The sequence below is a fragment of the Emydura macquarii genome, unplaced genomic scaffold, assembly GCF_026122565.2.
Source record: "Emydura macquarii macquarii isolate MOO-44397 ecotype Brisbane River unplaced genomic scaffold, CSIRO-AGI_Emac_v2 contig_2473, whole genome shotgun sequence".
NCBI classification, from domain to species: domain Eukaryota; kingdom Metazoa; phylum Chordata; order Testudines; family Chelidae; genus Emydura; species Emydura macquarii.
In genome coordinates, this window is record NW_027132610.1 from 20448004 (window position 1) to 20469254 (window position 21251).

General features: G+C 47.5%; 1 protein-coding gene across 1 annotated transcript in view; it reads left to right on the plus strand.

Moving 5' to 3' along the window:
• Nucleotides 1-593: 593 nt before the first annotated feature.
• The window catches only part of SUCLA2 (succinate-CoA ligase ADP-forming subunit beta), a 43566-nt gene continuing 22908 nt past the window's right edge, over nucleotides 594-21251 (plus strand). The window contains exons 1-2 of the mRNA XM_067563120.1: nucleotides 594-822; nucleotides 2982-3159. Of these exons, the coding sequence (XP_067419221.1) occupies nucleotides 730-822; nucleotides 2982-3159 (271 nt within the window). The 5' untranslated portion in view covers nucleotides 594-729. The remainder of the gene's footprint in view (nucleotides 823-2981; nucleotides 3160-21251) is intronic.

Consider the following 21251-nt stretch of genomic DNA (forward strand, 5'->3'; position numbering starts at 1 on the left):
TTGCCACTAGAGCAGGGCCCTTGACTGACCTGATAAAAGCTCGGGACCCGGATATGGTGAAGTGGACCGACGTGGCTGAAAAGCATTCCTGGACCTAAGGTCAGCCCTTTGTAGCCACCCAGAGCTTATAGCCCCAGACTTTGAGAAGGAATTAATCCTCCAAACGGAGGCCTCAGAGACAGGGCTAGGGGCTGAACTCACACAACTAATCGCAGGTGAGCAGGGCAGCCTGAGCCAGGCAAGGACTGAAGGTGAAGTCCCTGGGGTTTCGCAGCGCTGAGGCACTTGCACCTCTGCCCCAAACCACCAGAGTGTCGTCGTCGTCGTCGTCAGCAGCAGCAGCAGCCACCCAGCTCCTGACAGTCACCGGGGCACTTTCCAATGGGCCTTAGGTCCGGCCCAATGGGAAATTAGCGGCGTGAGACTCCGAAAGCTCCCCCACCCCACCCCTTTTGGCGGGCCGGGCCAGGCCGGGCCACCCCGTCCGCGAGCGGGCTCCTGCAGTTGCTGGTTCTCCTCGCCAGAGGGCAGCGCTGCGCTGGAAGGGCCGCGGGAGACAGGAGACCATAGAGTCCCTCCCTGGCACCGCCCCTCGGACGGCCGGTGGGAGGAGCGGCGGGGAGCCGAGGCCTTGTCTACCCACCGGGGCTCTATGGTAGCAGCGAGCGGTGCGCGTGCGCGGTGAGGGGGCAGCGGCAGGGGCAAGCTGAGCCGAAGGGTTCGGCGGCCATGGCGGCGTCCATGATCTGCAGCCGGGTGTCGGCCGGGCTGAGGCACAACGGCGGCCGGACATCGTTCGGCGCCGCCGCTGCCGCCGCCAAGGTGACCCCCTCGCGCGGGGTGGGGCCGGGCCGGGGTACGGGGCTGGCTCCGAGGCGGGGTCACTCGCTGTGACATTCTCCCCTCCCCCCACCTACGTGCGGGCCGCCAGCCCCGGGGGCAGAGGGGCCTGGCGGGGGACAGCGCTCGGCGGGCCGGAGCGGGAGGGGGGAACCGACGTTATGGGGCTTGTCTCAGCGTCTGGTTCGGCTCCACATACAGAAGGCGGGAGCAGCTGGGCCGCGGCGCGTCCCGGGGCTGGGTGGCTGAGAATGGCCCTTGGGGTGTCCCGCACCCTGGGTGAGGGCTGGGGGGCACCGCAGTGCGTGTGTCTCGCTGGGCGGGGGTGGGGTGGGGGAAGGGTGGTTGACATCTGTCCCTTGGCCGGCCTCCCTCCCCCCGCCTGCGTGCAGCAGCAGCTGTTGGGTGACCGCTGGCTTCTCTCTGCCCCCATCGCACAGTTGCAATGGCAACGCTCCCACACGCTCAGCTCTGTAACACTGGTCAGCTGGAGTCCCGGGGCGGCTGGTTGCTTCAGTAGGTGCCACTTCCTCCGAAGTTGCCCCTGCCCTGATGCTGGTTCACGAGCGTGTTTCTTTTCAGCTTGTCCTCCTGCTTGCTTCCGTTCGCACATCTACAGGGAATTTTATGCAAACCAAAGCATGGGCCAGTGAAGTAAACAGGTTCGGTGGTCTGCCCTTCCCCCTGCCACAAATGGAGGAAGTCTGGTGCTGCTTCTTTTCTCACATTACGCTAGGGCGTCTTTGAGGAGCACTGCTGGTCAGTTTGAGAAGCAGCAGCTACTGCAACAAGCACCTTTCGTTTGATATCCAAACCAAGTAAACAGTGTACTGTTTGCAGTAGTGATCCTCGAGGGTTGAGTAGGCTTTGCTTTCTGTTTGTCTAGCTTGAATTTCCCAGGCAAACCCTTGTGTTTGCTTATTTGAAATATAAAAAGAATCCCCTCGAATTCTGGGATATTAAACATCAATGCCCTGTTAAAAATCAGCGTGTTTAAATGTCACTGCCACTAATAACACCATAGCCTAAAACTAAGAGAATCTTAAAAATCAAACATTTCTTGTACTTAAGTCAGCTTCCATAGTGAAATACTTTGGCTCCAGCCTTGCAAATGTGTATATAAACAAACCAATTGAATTCAATGGGACTACTTGTTTGCAACAAGTTAAGCATGTGCTCTTCTACACTTAAATTTAAAAAACAAATGCACTTTTTTCTAGTAGTGTTGGGAATCATTCTCTTTTGTTATAAACACAAATCCTTGGTTTATGCTATCTAATAGCGTGCTCTTTAAAATTTGGAAAAATTGCTTTGCATTTTGTCCAGTAGTTGCTTTTCATAGTTTTGTTCATATTGCACTGTTGACGGTTGTGTAATAAAATCAGAATTCCACCCTCATTTGCTTTGTGTGCCCACTCATTTCTAGCTAGTGTCTATCCAGAAACTCCTGGAGCACTGTATATCAGTTTCCATGAAGAAATGACTCTGTTTTGATAGTGGAATGTCCTGTTTCAGTCTCAGGAATATTTTTTCTCTACTTGACTTAGTATAAAAAATATTTATCTTGCCTTCTGTGCAACCTTCTGGTTAACTGCTGACACTTGATATCAAGTATTAATAATGTCTAAGAGAGAGTTAAATCTGGATTTTTCTGCTTTTACGATGGTCTGGAGACACAGATAGCAATGCTAAGGCATGTCAACAGTCATTTTGCCAGATTGGTGAAACGCAGTACAACCCCACAGCAACTGGTATAAAATGCCCCCTTTTAGTCATTGCTTATGCCTCTTAATTTATCTCTTACACAGATAAAGTTTTAAAGATAAAATAGTTCCTCTTTTACTGTACATTTTGCTGCCTGTATCTTAATTCTGTCCATCTTTATACTTTTTATGTAAAACGCTAAATGTTAAACTGAGCGCACAGTTTTTTAAAAGAAAACTGTAACTCTTGCACTTTCATGTTAAACTTGCTAGTGCTATGGCATTTATCATTGTACAACCTTCTTATTGTACCAGAATATGCCATCTCACATAAATCCATTCTTCAAATTCCATAGTTCTTATGCATTTAACATAGAATTTGTGGTTAAACAGAGGATAACCTGTTTGAAAGACAATCACTTTCTTTACTTTTCCTAGGTACTTGGTGGAGGTCCAGGACTATTCAGTAGCCATGGGCTTCAAGTGCAACAGCAAAGGAGCCTGTCACTGCATGAATACCTGAGCATGGGACTGTTGCAAGAGGCTGGTATTTCTGTTCCACATGGACTAGTTGCAAGGACACCAGAAGAAGCTTACAAAATTGCAAAAGAAATAGGTATAATATTAAACAGAACATATACATTATAGACATGGAATTTCTGTTACAAGCTGTAACTACCTTTGTTTCTTTCTTTCCTGGTAAAACACGTCTTAGTTCTACATATCCTCTTAAGGAGAGCTCCCACCTCTTCCCCCCCCCTGGAAAAAACTTGCTTGAATATTATTTTGTAGCTGAAATCTTGTTTTATTCATTGAAGCTTTCTAAAGTTGGGGATTCTACAGTGCAACAATGAAAATAGTAATGTCAGCTTGTTGGCCTAGTGATAGTTGTATTGCTGTGCAGCAATACTGGGTCAAATCATGTGCCTGAGATCTACAAGGGGAGAATATCAGTTCTTCTGTATGGAAAAGGGGGCTCAGTTGCCCTCCTGTTCCTTGCTCCCAACTCTGTAGGAATGCTTTTCATGCAGCTGAAGATCTGTGGCTGGGTTGGGGTGGGTGGGTGATAAGGATGTTTGTCCATCATTTTAATGTGGGCTCTTCATAACTTTTCTGAGAGAGCTAATACATCATAATTTTTTTCCCTCTAGATAGATCCTGGGGAAGACATGGCTGGAGGGGTTTTTAGGGGCCAAAGCCACTTCAGGTGAAAATGGCCTTTGCATGGATGGTCCAGGCCTCCCACTGATCATGAGGGCATTGCTAGGTTTGCATGCAACTTTTTTGTGATGGAAGGGCAGGTTTTTACCCTTACTCCTAACAGAACAATGTTTCTTGAGTTCATCTCAGAGAGTTTTTTTCTTGTAAAAGTCCTCTTCAGCTGCTTTTGTTGCAGAAGGGGCCACTGTATGTAGTGTTGTGGAGTGTATGCTGAATTCCCAGGGTATGAAGAGAACCAGTTTTTGTCTGAACTCTGTAATTTAGTTACTTTTCTGCAACATTTCTGCTATTACCGTATGGTCACTCATTATGTGAGAATAGTCTCATGTTAAGCTCTTTTTAGGCTACTGGGTGTCAAAAAACTGTCATTACATTGTTCTAATGGTAACTGTCTGTAGGCTTGCTCTTTCTCTGAGTTGACTTAACTTTCGTGTCACATTGATTTGCCACTTGAATTTACTCATGTCTCTTGTTGTCAGCGATCTCTTGATAGACGAGGATGATCCCTTTCAAAAGTTTTTGTTTTATATGAGTCCTTTGGTGACTAATCGTAGAGCCACAGACTCGTTGGCAGACATTGCATGTGGTGTTGGAAGGCAGGGTTGGGCCATGATTGCTGCATGACAGTGGTCTGTCCTTTTCTGGCATTTTTCTGCAGCCAAGGTGAGGAGATGTTCCTCAAAAGTGGTCATTCCTTCTCTGACAAGTCTTCTCCAGTTAGCCCTGTCTTGGGCTTCTGTCTCCCAGCATGTGGTGTCAATGCCACATTTTTTTTGATGTTTGTCTTGAGGGTATCTTTGAAGTGTTTCTTTTGGCCTCCCTGTTTCCTTTCTCCTTTTGGTGAATTGGGCATACAGCAGTTGTTTTGGTAGGCGTGCCATCAGACATGCACACACAGTGTCCGCCCCACCTCAGCTGGTACTGGATGATCAGGGCCTCAACACTGAAGACGTTGGCCTCCATGAAGACACTGATGTTAGTATGGCGATCCTCCTACTTTATATTGAGGATCTTTTGAAAAAAGTGCTGGTGTTGGCATTCCAGGTTTTACAGGTGATTTCTGTAAGTCCCCCAAGTCTTGCAGCTGTAGAGGAGAGCTGGGATTACCACTGCTTTGTAAACTATAAAAGTCTAACGTGTGTTCTGATGTTGTGGTCGCTGACCACCCAGCAAGGTAGTCTGCCAAAAGCAAGGCTGGCACAGTGGATTCTGTGCTGAATCTCGACATCTATGTTTGCCCTCTGAGAGATGGCTGCCAAGGCAGGCAGAGTGTTCCATATTTTCCGGTTCCTCTCTGTCAATGTAGATCTTCCTTATTGGGTTTGATGATTGACTGGAAGTAGGCTGATGGAGAACTTTAATTTTTGCCAATATTCAGGGTTACTTCTAGGATTTTGCAAGCTTCAGAGAAGCAATTGAGGGCAGTTTGTAGATCTTCCTTTTAGTGTGCAACTACAGCACAATCATCTGTGTATTGAAGTTTGGTTATTGTTGCCGATGTTACTTTAGTTTAGGCATGGAGGCGAGAGGTTGAAGAGGTTTCTGTCAATCCAATATTAGATGCCTGTGACAGTTGGTCTTGGATTAGAGTTTTCATAGCTGCTTGAAAAATGGAGAAGAGAGTGGGTACCATTACATAACCTTGCTGTACACCAATTTGGATGTTAAAGGTCTCAGAAGTAGAACCACTGCACAAGATGGAGGCAATCATCCAGTCATGGAGGAGTCTTACGATGGTGGTAAATTTGGTTTGCAGTTGAACTTTGACATGATCCACAGAGCCTCATGATTGACAGAATCGAAGGCTTTGGTCAGATCAATAAAGGCCATATACAGCGCCTGCTGTTGTTCTTGACGTTTTTCCTGGATCTGCCTAGCTGCAAAAATCAAGTTGGTGGTGCCTCGTGATGGTCTGAAGCCACACTGGGACTCGGTGAGTACTTCCTCTGCAAGAGGGAGCAGATGATTCAGTAAGATTCTAGCAAGAATCTTCATAGCAATGGAAAAGAAAGCAGTGCCTTGATAGGGCCAACTGTGGCAACTATCTCCCTTTTTAAAAGTGGCAGTGTTAGTGTTGCGTAAGTCAGCGGGGATTTCTTCAATGTGCCAGTTTTTGAGGAACAGCAAATGGAGCTTGTTTATCAGTGTTACTCCCCCCCACTTTTAGTATTTCAGCTGGTATGCCATCAAGGCCTGAGGCTTTGTTCTTCATTTGCTTAATTGCTTTATGAACTTCTTCAAGTGTTGGAGGGTTGGCGAGAGTTTCCCAGACTGGGTGCTGAGGGATGGAATCAGCGGTGTCATCAGTCAACTGTCGATTTTCGTTTTAGAAGCTTTTGGTAGTGTTCTTTCCAGCACTTGTTATATCTTACAACAGTGCTCTTTCATGGAATCATTGTGTTTAAGAAGGGTACTACTATTTTCAGATCTCAGCAGTGAGAGGCTACATGAACTTGGTCCTTACAGGGTCTTTATCTGAGAGAAAAAGCTCTGCATATCATGTCTGTCAGCGAATGCTTGGATTTTTTTGCTTTGTCCTCCCGTTTATTTTTAATTTCTCGGATCCTCCTTTGAACCTCAGTTTTGAGCTGATGGAAAGAGCTCTGCTTCTGACTAGATCAGTGTTTCTGAACCTGGGGGTTTAGAGGGGTCGCAAGTGCAGAGCTGGTATTGGGGGTGGCAAGAAAGGCAATTGCCTGGAGCCACAGGGGCGCCATGAAACTAAGTTACATGCCTCAGCCCCGTGGGGGTGGGACTCAGGCTTCAGGGGTACAGTCGTTTGGAAAGGTTAAGAACCACTGGACTAGATGATGGATGGTTGTACCAATCGCAGAAAGCTTTTTTCTTCTGGTTCAATAGGGCTATGATCTCAATATTGTTGTCATGAAACCAGTCCTGATTAACTGGTGGCAGTGGTTAACAAGGCCAATGGATTCTTCACAAGCCTCATGGATGGTCTGTTTTAGGGCTTCCCAGTCTTCTTCGACACTTGTGTTGTCATTTCTAGAAGTGCATGTGGTCCGTTTTCCACTGAGGTATGCTTAGAAATTCTCTCGCTGCATTAAGGATTGAAATCTTTGTATTGCTGTCTGAGTGATTTGGATTGATTTCTATGTTTTATTTTCCTGTCGCTTGCTGGTTTCCCTTTCCAGAAGAAAATGTAGCTGTTGTCCTAAGTCTGCATGTCTTGTTCCTCTGTCGATGTTATACCTCAAGCATTCTTGCGCAATAATTGCCATTCTGTGTTTAGGTCGTTCATTTTTTTCATCGTCTATTAGGATGGTGACATTCCAAGTTGCAAGAAAAATTTTTGTTTTTCAACCACATTGGAAGTTATCCCTCTGGACGTGGTTTTCCAGTCTGGTATGATGAGAGAGCCTATGTTTGGGACAACTTTTCTAATTCGTTTCCCATGTGGGGTGAGCAGAAGGGTTCCTAAAAAGGCCTGCTCAGTCGTGACCGAAAATGGCCCTCTATCCCAGTTCAGGGGCATTATGACCATCTTGCGGTCACTACATGTGGGTCTCTTGTTTCATATATATATATAATTTGTATTTATATGTATTTCTGGATTGATTTCGGTTTCCCTTCTATATTGTTTCAGCAATGACTATTAATTTGCATGAAATAAGCTCTCTGATTTGAAATAGCATGTTGTAGACTTGCATCAGTCAGGGTTTAATGTAGAAAAGTATTTGCCTGAATTCACTGCCATGCGTAGGAGGCCTAGATATACCTTAAACTTGCTGCATCAGAGATGTTTTCTTAATTGGTATTTCTATGACAAAAATATCTACTTGTGTCTTTGAACACTGATCTCTGCTGTGGTGCTAAGGTATATTGCAGGCAATAAGATCTACAAAGAACTTGTTTTTTTTTCTCAGAGGAAGTGGTGCTGTGTTAATATGTATAAAGGTTTTGAAAGGCTCCACCCCTCAGCTATCCAAGTATGTCTGATATACTAGAAATTCAGGTCTTGTCTGTCCTGTTTTCTTGAGAATGACTGGAGAATTAGTAGGAGGATTATGACACAAATGTCAGGTAAACTAAAATTGAGCCAGAGGTTAGAGATCTATTGCAGGCGTGGGTGGGTGAGGTTCTGTGGCCTGCAATATGCAGGAGATCAGACTAGAAATCAGGGTGGCCAAACTTGCTGAGCCTCTCAGACTCACTTCCCCTCTGGGCAGAATCCTCTAGCCCTACCACCCTGCAGGGCAGAAGCTCCGAGCTCCCCATCCCAGCCTGGTAGGCGGAGAATGGGGGGGGGGGTGGGAACATAGGGGGCTCTGCGAGCTGCACATTAACTGCAAAAGAGATGCATGCAGCTCATAAGCCACAGTTTGGTCACCTCTGGAATAGATGATCATGATGGTACCTTCTGACCTTAAAATCTATGAAAACTTTATGTAAACTTTATGAAAGGTTTATGTAAACAAGGGCAAAATTGAACCATGTCTAGATTAGGAAAAATTGCTCTGTTTTCAGGATAGCTAACATACTGCAAAATCCTAGCTAATACAAAGTAAAACTACAACTTGCCCTGCCTACTCTAGGATTTTACAATGTGTTAGCTATCTTCTAATAAAAGTAGATTTCCCCAGTGCTCCCCTCCCCCAGTCAAGACATGATCTTGGAAGGGAGGAGGACTATTCTGTGGAGCAGTACTCTAGTGAATCCAGAGGCCAGTGCATTTAAGATTTTGTTTCAATTTGCATTGTAAAGCCTCCCTCACCCCCTATTGTGAATCTTTTAATTCTTGCACTAGACCTTGTGTTACTCTGACGAGCAGTAAGATGTACACACAATGAGTTTCCTACCCGTACACGAAATAACTTTCAGAATTGAGTTTTGTAAGACTTTCACAGAGATATGAACTTCATATTTAAATTCTAATTTATAATTCAACAGTCTGACTTTATTTTGTCAATCTTGTATTGGTTTCCTCAGACTTGTCTGTCACTCTTTAGGTATTTAAAAGAAAGCTGCTATGAAATTATTTGAATGCTATGAGGAACTTGTATAATAAAGCATGCTAATCACACTGGCAAGACAAAATCCCAGTAGTTCAGAGGACTGTTGCTGGCAACTTGTTCAACCTTAAGAAAGAAACATTTAAAATCACTTGTCAATTAAATAAAAAATGATGCTATTTTCAAACTATTATCCTCTACCACGTTCCAGAATCTTTCTTCAATTCACATATCTGTGCTTGTTGTAAAATGTTTTGAAAATAACTATTGTTTCATCTCTCCTTAGACATGGAAATGACTTTTTTCTTTTGTTGTTGTGCAGTGGAAGGATTGAGCACAGTTTAATTGAGCACAATTTAGTGATTGTGACATGACCTTTTGGAAGAGACTAACATTATTATGGAGAGCTACTTTTTCCTGTTTATATAAACTAATATATTACAAAGGATGTTATCACTAATCTGTTTGCCAAACTACTGTAACATTATATTCCTCAGTACAATAAATGCTATATTATTCCAACTTTATCTTTTAAAGCTCAGATCTCATTGGTAGTGCTTAAAAAAAGAAGTCCTCTTGAGGCTGTGGATTGAATAAGTTTCTCACGGGTCCATTGCCCATCATCTATAAACACTTACTGGTCTGAGTTCATTTCTAGGCCTTTCAGGTCTGAAATATTGGACTCTTAATGTGTGAGTGTCACTTAAGTTACTGAACTAATGTTTTCAGTTTTTCTGTTACAGAATGTTAACTGCAAAATACCTCCATAGATAGATAACCTGTGAATTCTGTATTTGCATCTCATATATTATCCCTTTTTTCAAAACATTTTTCTTCGTAGTCTGTCTTAAACTATTGTCACGCTCTCTTGTTTTGTCTGTTTTGACCATAACTAAGATTAAGATTATGTAATGGTTATTTTTAGAAAAAGTCAGGGAGGAGGTCAAGGGCAATAAACAAAAATTCATGGAAGTCGTGACCTCTCCCTGACTTTTACTAAAAATCACTATCTATGGCAAAATGGGGCTGATTTGGGGTGAGGTGGGGGTGGGATGAGAGCAGCAGGGTAGGGTCTGCCTTCCCCTGCTGTCTGCAGAGGCTGGGAGCTGGGGGCCAGGCCTGGGAGCTGGGTGTTTGTGGGGAGTCCAGTCAGTGAGTACTCTCCTCACCCCCGACGCCTGTGGTGACTTGGAGCTGCCGGGGCCCCTCACCCCCTGCGGCAGCTCAAAGTGCTACCCACAGCGGTGAATCGGGGCTATGGGGGCTTCCTAGTGCCCACGGTGGCTGGGAGCTGCAGGGGCCAGAGGCAGCGGCAGGAAATTCCAGGCATCCTCTACTGCTTGCTGCAGCTTGGAGCTCTCCCCCCTTTTTCCCTGCCCCTGGAGGCAGGGAGTTGCTGGGCTCCCCGCTGGCTGACAGCTCTTGCCCCGTCCCCCCATCTGAAGCAGAAAATGTCATGGAGGTCACAGGAAGTCACGGAATCCATGATTTCTGTGACATAATCTTATCTTTAACAGTAACTTGTGCAACACCTTTAATCAAGCATGTAAACTCATTTAGAATACTTCTTAAAGAATGACTGTTACAAAAGCACTATGCATTAGATATGTTATCTGATAAATCTGTGTATAAGGTTCTGTCCATAAAATATCTTATAAATCCAGTTCAGTGATAATTTGAGGACTTCTTCGATATTAACCAAAAATATTTAGTCTTGAAACTGTGGTGTGTTAACCCACTGACTGGATCACCAAGATGCAATCTTCCACGCTAATTTCTTGCCTTGCAATTAAAATACAGGCTTAATTCTTGAGTAATAAGGATATTTGAAGGTTATACCATAGCTTCCATGCTGTTCAGAAGGTCTGTCTATTCTAAGTTCATTATTGAATCAAATGTAGTATCTTCTCTTAGAAAGAAATCTCTTCCCCTAAAGAGAATTTGCAAGTCAATTAAGTACAGAAATCGAGTCAGAAAGTCAAGTTACTGGGGCTGTAAAGTACTGAAGCATTGTGACATTCCGCAGGGTACAATCCGGACTAGCGAACAGCAGTGCCCCCTTAATTCTCTAGCCTGGGATGCTTCTTACACTACTTTGCTTCCAGAACAGCCACACCTGGCCTGCTTATACAGTCTCCAGCATGTAACTTGCTCCCAGCTACACAGTATTGAGTGCTGCTAGCTACCCACTCATAAATTGCATACATGACGACACCTGCATATCCCCAGCCTTGTTCCACAGAAATATGTGTCTTGCACTGCTCAGTGTTCTCCTGGACAGTGTAAGCTCATAGTACGTCTGTCATTCCAACACTGGGTAATGATTGTGCCCCAGCCTTATCATTCTAATTAGAGATTCCCAAATACATCAATCCAAACACAATGGTTTAAACAAAGCAAGTTTAATAACTAGAGAAAGATAGATTTTATGTGATTACAAGTGATAAGGCATGAAAGTCAGAATTGGTTACAAAAGAAATGAAAAGATTAAAAATGCAAGCTGCTACCTAAATGAACTTTAAAAGCAAAATGTAACAGTTCATTGGCTGGATTTTCTTTCAGCTAGCGACCTGTCCCTCAGTTCAGTGCTCTTCAGTTATTCATTGATGCCGTGAGCAGAGAGATGTGCAGAGGAAAGGGGTAATGTGGAGGTCACTGTCTCTTCTTTTTATTAGGGATGTAAAACAGCAAACAGTTAACCAGTAAGTAGTAGTCTTACCGTTTTTAACGGTTAGCTGCATGGGGGGAGCAGGGGCTGTGCTCATGGGGTTGCAGGGAGGGATGATTGAAGGTGGGGGCTTGGATTCGTTCATGTGCAGAGGAGAGCCCTGGTGGCTCAGGGTTTTGGTGCCGGCGGAGGTGCCAGCTTGAGCAGCAGTGAGCCAGGAGACCCTGCACCTGGGTGAAGGGTCTGGGGGATCAGGTAGGCACGGGTGGTGTCCCCGGTCCTGGGACAGGGCCAGGAGCGTGAATGGGGGTTGGATGGGCTCGGGGGCTTGGCAGGATGTGGAGTTGCCTTAAATCCCCCCCTTCCACCCCGAGGGGTGGCAGGCCCTGCACACCCAGGTCAAAGTTGGGCAAAGTGTGACTGGGAAGTCAGGATGGAGGCACCTCTTTGCTGCAGCTGGCGTGGCCACAGCTCCGTCTCCAGTGCTCCCCGTGCCTGCCTCACCAGAGAAAGTCCGACCCAACTGCTGGAGTGTGGCCCTGGCAGGGCAGAGAGCGCTCCCTACTGCCCCGATGTGTGTGTTGCTTTGCTGGCCAAAAAGCAACCCCCGCTCCCAAGCACAGTTGGCTCTCCCCAGTGGAGAGCTTGCAGTGGAGAAGCTGCAGCCATGCACCTTTGGGACCCTCACACTCTTCTCCCCTCCCCACTGGCCCAGGGGGGGTCCCAGTATCCTCCCTTGCGCCCCAAGCCGGCGCCACTCACTGAGTAAGCATACTTTATACTGGAGCCAGGGATGTGAAATATATTGTTTAAACAATACAATTTTTATCATTTAAACATTTGTTTAGTTAAATGATATTTTATATCCCTACTTTTATACCCTCCTCTCTTTGAGGATTATGACCCATCCCCTCCCCTTCCCCCGTGTAGGCAAATAGTTCTCTGTGTACCTGAGATTCGAACAGTCTCTGAGATGAAATGTAAATTTCTTGTTTATACCTTCTCCCTTACTGAAGGATGGCCAGTTAAGTAGGTAATGGCCCTTTAGCACCTTGCTGGCCTGCTAGTGTGCCTTTGTCTCTGAGAAAATGGCTTGTGGGCGTTACCTGGAACTACAACATATTTGAGTAACACTCATATAGCAAAATCTCATAATTTTACATGCTGTGATGTTGCACACATTTCGACAGGATAATATTCAGCAGAATGAGTTTTCAAATGACACCTCAGAAGGCATACTCTACAAAAAGTACCATAACCATATGAAAGTGGTGAATATGGGGTACAGGGTGCCAAACACATAAGTTAGGTCAAGATGTTCTTTTCAAAACAGTATTCTAAATAATGAACTGCAGTGCACTAGTTTTATTTTCTTAGGATACTTAAAATTTTTCCGTTGATTTGGCCCCAGTGGGGAGCGAGTGGTGAAGGCCTGCAGATGACACAAAGTTGAGAAAGCCAGGCTGAAGAAAGAAGGCTAGAATATCTTCTATTTTGTATCTGTTTCCTTTTCAGTAGCAGACTTCTTAACTCTTGATCACAGCTATCTTTTGGGGTCCTTCAGGACACTCATGAGAAATTTGAATAGAGATGTAGAAATCCAGGAAATGGAATTCTTCATAGCTAAACCTTTTTTCCCTGAAAGACTTCTAGATGGTGCGGCCTGATTAACCCATAGAAGTTTAATGAAGCAAATAAAAGGAAACATATTTAATAGATAATATATTCAGATAAAATCTCCTTTAATGTCTCTTGCCTGTTTTTAGATGAACAGAAAATGCTGAAGCTTATAATTATACTTATAGTTTGGGTTTCTTGCTGCCGCTTGGAAATAATGCAACAAGGTGTTTAAATGAATTTGATATTTTGTGTTTCATGGCAAGAGAAGAAGGTTGAGCTAAACTCTCGTGATGTATGTTTATCCTTCAGTGTAATAGTTGAGATTTTCACATGATTACTAAATTCCTTGAATTGCTCTGAAAATCTCTGTGGTCTGTTCAATTTTGAAATGGCTCCTTTTACTTAAGGAGTGGGTGGACAGGTTATATGTACCAATAACAAATGTCTCAATTTATAGGTGTATTGTAACTGCATTGTCTACAGTTTTCTTTTAACTTTAATGAAGAATACATTCAGATGCCTCACTACCTAATCTCTGCTCATTTGCTGGAAATTCCTTGTATGTAAGGCTGACAGCTTTCCAGAATCTAAACTCACTCAAGGGGAAAGACTTAAATGAAACCCAACAACAATAACAAAAAAACCAAAACCACAAAACTTGCTTTAGTAAAGAATCTCCTTTCTCTTTAGCCAGCATTTCAGAAGGGCAAATACTACTGGTGCACTCCACAGCTGCCCAGAACATTGTTGCTTAAGTCTGATCTGTTCATTTTCTCCTCTTCTCCATTTTCTCCTTATACTTGTAAAGTGGAGCATACAAACTCCTCTATGGTCATTTCGTATTCACCAAACTTGTCCCTCCCAACTTCTCATGGGAGGACAAAAGGGTTATTCTTCTTTGAGTGATCGCTCATGTCCATTCCATTATAAGTGTGTGCACGGCTACTGGAACTTTTTTCCCCTTAGCAGATCCCATAGGGCCAGCTCTCGTGCCCCCTGGAGTCCCGTGCGCATGCCGTGGTATATGGGGCACTGCCAGCCCTATGTCCCCTCAGTTCCTTCTTTCCGCCCATGGCGGTTACTGGAACTGCCTGCGGTTGCACTGCAGGCGCTTCATTCCCCGTCTTTAAACTTTAGACAAGGTTTTTTTGTGTTAATTAGTTGGTTAAATATAACTGCTGTAGTGGTAGTTAGAGACTTAAAGATAGTCTAGCTCAGACTTTACCGCGGGCAGGTATGCTCCGGTGTCGTGGCTTCATGCCATGCACTTTTGGCGGGAAGGCTTTCCTGCTAGCTGGCCCCCACTGCCTGAGGCATGGGGGGGAAGCCTTTCATGGAAGGAGAGAGGCTTTCAAACCCGGAAAATCCACCTGAAACCTGGCTCATGGAGCCCCAAGTCGGCTACGAGCCATCCTGCTTCGCCATGGTATCTAGCATGCCGTTGGTGCAGAGGGCACCGTCGGCACCGACCTGACTTGGCAGCGCGAAGACGGAGCGCGGACAGTCCTCTGCACCATCAGAGCAGGCAGGGTGGAGCACCTACTGGCACCGTCGACTCTGGTGGCCGAAGGGCGGCAAGAGTCTTGTTGGCTTTGCATGTGCCACCGCTGCCCATGCCTCCACGAGAGAGAAGGGGCTAGCATTTGGGGTAGCCCACACTGGGACCCCCTGAATGGTTCAGGAGATCCCTGGTGTGGGGAGGAAGATCTCCTGCAGACGGGTTCCTAGGGTAGAGCTGGGTGCTCCCCTAGAAGTCATCCCAGGTTGCGGACCGACCTGCACCGAAGCAGCGAGCGGAGTCGTCCACCTGGCACTGGTCTTGGCAACCTGCGGCACCATCAGTACCTACCTGACTCGACTCTGTGCAGGCGGACTCCCCCGCACCATCGGAGCAGGCGGGGTGGAGCACCTACCGGCACCATCGACTTCGGTGGCCGAAGGACGGCAAGAGCTTTGTTGGCCTTGCATATGCCACCACTGCCCATACCTCCACGAGGAAGAATGGGCTGGCATTAAGGGGAAGCCCATGTTGGGACCCCCTGAATGGCTCAGGAGATCCCCGATATGCGGAGGAAGATCTTCTGTAGACCTTTTTCCTAGGGTAGTGTAGGAACGCTTCCCTAGAAGTCATCCCAGGTCGCCTTGCCAGACTGACCTGTATCGAGGCGGAGAGCAAAGTCGCCCACCTGATATTGGTCTCAACCCCCCGGCACTGGGTGAGATCCATCCCACCGCCTTGGCATCAAGGAGTTCGCTCGCAAGGATGCGGAGCTGATCCCGGTCACCGCAGACAGTCTCGGTACCGAGGACTTTGCCGGGTGGTGCAGAACCCAGCATCGTGAGACAGCCTCGGCACCAAGGGGGTTCGCCCCTGTACTGAGGCCGGGCATAGTTGGTTGCCAGAATGTGACTTGGCAACGAGACGCATGTAGAGCGCAAAGTCCTCGATGCAGGGATGATGCTCTGGTCATCTCAGCCCACTGGAGCGTTGTCTGTATGCCTGCTCTGGCTGTGGCACCCATGACGAACCTGGTAGTCGAGGTCATTGTTGCCGAGAGGTTGCCCTCAGGAGTGACTGTACCACATGGTAAGAGGCTTTTGGGCAGCCCCAGCAGTGGTCTGTCAACGGTGCCTCAGTATCCCTTTTGGGGATGCAGTACCTGGGGGAGCAACCATCAGCGGAAGGTGCCAGAGCCCCAGGTGGGTGGCCTCGGAGGCAATGGTCACCCCCAATGGCTGTATGACCTTGGTGGTTTCCTGGGGGGGGACAGGACCATGGTCTGTCAACTCCTCAGGGACGCAGTCAGTGCCTTGAGTACAAGGCTCCCTCGGATGACGGCTCAGCCCCATGGGCGGAGGATCCTAGGGGGACCACCTGTCGGTGTAATAGGACTGCGGCTTGCAGAGCCCCCTCCCCCCCCCTTCTCTCCTCCCCACCAAATGAAGCATGTGCCCGAGTCCTGGGTGATTCTAGGGCACAGCGGGAACTGCTCAAGAGGCCTCCACCTTGGGGCTGGAGGCCAAGGAGGAAAAGGGGGCGGCGGACTACCTTTAATGTGATACCGGTGGGCTCCACAGGGTGGTAGCCCTCCTGGTCTACAGAGGGATGCCAGGCATAGAGAAGATCTCATGGCAACCCCCTCCTCCATAGCCCAATGCCTAGAGGGAAGAATATTACACCCACCCAAGGGGTTTGAATACTGTTCACCACCCTGCCCCAGGTCCCTGGTGGTGGTGGCCGCCGATCACAGGGATGGTCAGGGTGGACGGGCTCTACTCCAGAGAACAAGGGTGACTGCCAGCCGGACTTGTTGGAGAAAATTTTATTCAATAGTGCTACCAGCAGGTGGAGAGGGAGCACTTGGGGGACTCGGTGAACCCCTTTGCTGAGGCTCTGCCCGACAGCAGGCGCAGAACTTGTATGTCATTACAGAAGAGGGTACCATGGGAGCTAGAGCAGCGCTTCAGGCACCCTCAGGTGCTGCTGATTCGGTGGGCTGAGCCATGCTCCCCGCCACCGGCGTGCCCAGAGGTTAGTGGCTGCAATCCCAGTCTAGCCCAAAAGGTCCAGCAGCCTATCCGGGGCCCTTCCTTGGACGAGTCAGCCTTCTCCTTGGCTTGGGTAGAGGCCTCCCAGGACCTCCTAGACCATGCTCTGTTCCCTGGGCTGCTATATGCCACAGATCTTCAGGTGTCAGGCAAGTCTCCAGGGACAGCAGCAGCAGGAGTGCCAGCCACGGCCGTCTCCCGACCTACAGGCAATGAGACAGAGTCAGGGGGTCTGGGAGACGCCATCCGCCCTGACTGGCTCCTTAGGCCTGCCAGTAAGGGTCCTCTCAGCAATAAGGCGATCGGAAAAGGCCCTTCTGCTGGTGAACGCAAGGTCAGCGCCCTAGCCTCCTGCAGGCTTGGGTGAGCCAGAAGGTCTTCGGACACTGGTTCCTTGAGATAGTTCAGTGAGCTAGGGTCCCCGGTTGTCTCCTACCCCCGGGCCCTCAACGCCACCCCCTTCCTCCCTTTCAGTGGCATTTCCACATCCAAGAGGTTGAGGGGGCCTCAGCCACGAGTAGCGGGAGAGATCCCGCAGGCGATGGTGGAAGAGGCCCTACTTAAGGTACCTCCCCCCCAAAAAAAGGGGGTGGGGATTTGAGGACGGTGGCAAACCTGTGTTGTCCCACAAATACCAAACAAGGGGCTCAGCTTTTGCATGATTCCCCCAGCTCCAGTAGTGGAAACATGCTGACCTGGATGTCAGGGATGCACATCCCCAAAGGTTCCCTCACTTTGTAGGGGTCGACTCCCTCTAATGCTTTACGGTCTGTTTCTTGGCCGATGGTGTCTACTGAAGGCTTGGCAGTGGTAGCCGCGCACTGATGGTGCATGATCTGCCCACACAGGCCCAGGTTCCAAGCCCAGAGCAGTGTGAGCCGGTCAGGTGTCTCTTGTGGCCAGCGGATCCTGCTGGTAAACACACAAGTTCACGTTAACATAGGTGCAGCCTACGGAATGCATCGGTGTGATCGGTTGCTTCCCGAACTAGACCTTCTTGCCACAGCCGTGCTGTGGGACAGAGTCCCTCATGGGAGTCCACATGTCAGCCTTATAAAAGGAACCTATCGGTCCTTAGGACCCAGCGGTGATCACCTCCCGGGGCTGAGGAATGGCAAGGTGGACCACGTCAAGGGATCGCTCTTCCTCACCGTTAGGGGTCGATGCGCCAACTAAGGGCGTTTACGACCGTCTGTAGGGGGGTTTTCCCTAAAGGGAATCCGTTGGTATCGGACTGCAGCACGAGGTCCGCAGTACTGTCCTCTCCCTGGTCAAAGGGCAGGGGTGCTTGCCAACGCCATTCGTCTGCAGTGGTCAGAGGCCTTCATATTCACTTTCCTGCCTTCCATCTCCTGCATACAGCCCTGCTGAAAGCGAGGAGGGGCTAAACAGATGCCATCTCGATTGTTCCGGTCTGGGCATGCCAGCATGAGTTCAGCATGCTGCTGGTTTTCTCGATTGCTGCCTCGGTAGCCTCTGAGCCAGCGTGATCCCAGCTCCAGTGATCACGGTCACCTGTGGTGCCCAGACCTGGCCCCTCAGCACCTCAAGGGGTCATAGATCGGTTGCCGAGGGCAATGAGCGAACCGCTCATAACAAGCCAGCAAGTACTGATAGGTAGCAGGAAGCCCTCCACACAGGTCGTGTACTGGGCTAAGTGGAAGTGGCTGTGGCTTGCCGGGAGCAGTCCCGAGACACACTGCCCGGCTTTTCGCCAGTATAGGTGATCCAGGAAATGCTTGCCACAGCTAGCAGCCATATCAGCCTTCCATCAGCCACTGGAAGGGGGATCGCGGTCCTCCCGTCAGATGGCGGTTCGGTCTCGAAAGGGGGTGGGAGGCTCTACCCATAGGCCCGTGACCCAGTGCCTCCCTGGGATCTCGACCTCGTCCTTCCCGGCCCACGCCCTTCCGCCACCCCCGAAACCCATGGTGTCATGCCCTCTACTTGGGCCTTCTGGGAAGGTGGTCTTCCTGGGGGTATGTTACCTTAGCAAGGAAGGTCTCCAGGATCAGAGCTCTGACCTCAAAGCTCCTCCCTCATACTCCAGATGTATGAGGCTGATCTGGAGGGCGGCGCAGCTCTTCCTCGCAGCATCCGACCAGATGAAAGGTTCACCGGTTGCTGACCGGCGTAATTTCCTTGCGAATAAATTCCTGCATCACGTTCGACCATGAGCAGGTGAAGGTGTCACTTCCAGATGCCACTGCTCTCTCAGCAGAGCTCAAGCTCCATCTACAGCCTTCCTAGCAGACGTGTTAGGGCATGGCATCTGCAAAGCAGCTGCCGGGCTGGCGGTACGTACCTTCGCGTCCCACCACACCTCTGTTCAGGGTGCAGGAAGGAGTGGGCTTCAGCAGAGCTGGGCTGCAGGTAGCTCACTGCTAACTCCGGCCCACCTCCAAGGTACTGCTTGTTAGTCACCTATAATGGAATGGATATGAGCAATCACTCAAAGAAGAAAAGAAGGTTACTTACCAGTAACTGATGTTCTTCGAGATGTTGTTCATGTCCATTCCACAACTCACCCCCTGTCCCTGCTGCTGGAGTTGGCGGAAAGAAGGGACTGAGGGGGTGTAGGGCCAGCAGTGCCTCAAATACCGTGGCATGCACGGTACAGGACTCCAGGGGGCACCAGAGTCGGTCCTACGGGATCTGCTGAGGGAAAAAAAGTTCCAGTAGCTGTGCATGGAGGCGTGCACACACCTAAAATGGAATGGACATGAGCAACACATGTTGAAGAACATTAGTTACTGGTAAGTGTCACGCGGGCTGGCTTGAGTGGGGGCGGGCATTTAGTATATTGTGTGACATCAGTATGTCAGAATCATGATGATTTGTGTGAGATATATCATGTCAGGTACTGTTAGAAGGGATATATTGTGCTGAGTAAGATAATACTTATTTTCATGTATTATATGTGAAATGGAAGCTTAAGAATGTATTTGATATTTCTGTATGTCAGTTTGGGCTGGCTGGGACACACCCCAGACAGAGAGGCAGCAGGACAATAGCCTGCTTAATGGCCCATTAAGACACTGAGGCAAGGGGTCCAGGAAGAAACCCCAGGCATACCTGAAGAGTCACCAAGATTGGCCCATGTGACTCTGGACTCCATTTTAGTTCTTGTGACTTTCCACAGGCCTCATGGCCCGGGACAGAGGGTATATAAGATCAAACCACAGAATCCATTTTGTCTATGTTCCTGGATCAATTAATCTTGCAACTGAACCGAAGGACTTAGACCCATCCAGTTACTGGATGTGTGCCAGAGGGAACTATACAAGCCTGCAACTCCACATTTATTCCAGAAACCTAATGTATATGGCCTTTTCATCATTTGTATATCCTTTAACATTTCTCTCATGGTTTATTTCTTTCTTTTTACAATAAACCTTTAGTTTTAGTTACTAAAGGATTGGCTGTTAGTGTGGTATTTTAGGTAAGATCCAAACTTATATTGAACTGGTACTGTGGCTGAACCCTTGGGGTCAGAGGGAACCTTTTTTAGTAAAGAGCATAGAGTTTAAATAACTGGTCTCTTTACTGGACCTAGTGCTGATTTGGGAGCCAGGAGCTGAAATGCAGTAAAGGGGGCTGTGTGCATTTATGTACTGGCTTCTGTGGAGATTCAGAAGTGCAGTTTGTGGCTGGTTGGGAAGTCTGACTTCAGTACCACCCACCAGTGCTGGGAGAATCTGCTTGCCTTTTACAGCCTGCCCTGACATTGGCATTTTCAGGAGGCTACCCTGGGCACGGATGGGCCACAGTAAGTAACCTTGTTTTTGCATGTTTCCAGCTGGAGCTGCTCCCTCTACTTTCTCTTGCTGGTACTAGGCTCTGCTCTAGTTGGATACTGACTTTTGTTTTAGTAGGTTTCCTAGCTAGAAAAAGAGGGGTTAAGTAGAATTCTAGGTATCCTGGATCATTTGCTTATGTGCAGAAAATCTTTGAGTAAACTTAGTGGGTTAGAGCAAATTAGGCTAATAAACATTAGTGTCAATCAAAAACAATGCTTGAAAACATTTATAGAGAGGCATCTATTGCTTTGCAGATTTAGCACGGAACTGGAAGTCAGGAAAACTGGGTTGTCTTCCCAACATTGCCACTGAGTTGCCCTGTGACGTTAGATAAGTTATCCTCTCTTGGTTACTGAGTATGTGAAGAGGTTTGAAGTATACCAATATTTCTCTACTGTTATTAAAATAGCAAATATACATCTTGGTGCATATCTTCATAATGAAATGAGTATAACTTCTGATCTTCATAAAACCATCCAAATGGATTCTATCTAGCACAGAAGGATGTCTTTTTGTCCCACCTTTATACCTGTTTCTACTTTTCTTTTACCCACCTTTATGTATTAATTCTTTTGGGCCAGTTCTCCATTAATGTATTCTTTGTAACAGATTATTTTTTATGTTGTAGTGTTTGAGTAGTAGGACTATTTTTAATTTGCAGATCAGTGTGTGTGTGTGTAGCTATATCATAGTCTTCATTGGCCAAATCTTGTTTATATCTGGTGGTTGGTTACCTTGTACAAGCCTTATGTTTACCTTCAAGTATAACTGCATGAAGACAGAATGATCTCATGGAAGGTTAACATGAAAAATAAGAGTCCAAGTATTTCTTGTGTGATTTCTATGAAAATATTAGTCTAATCTACATGACATCCAATAT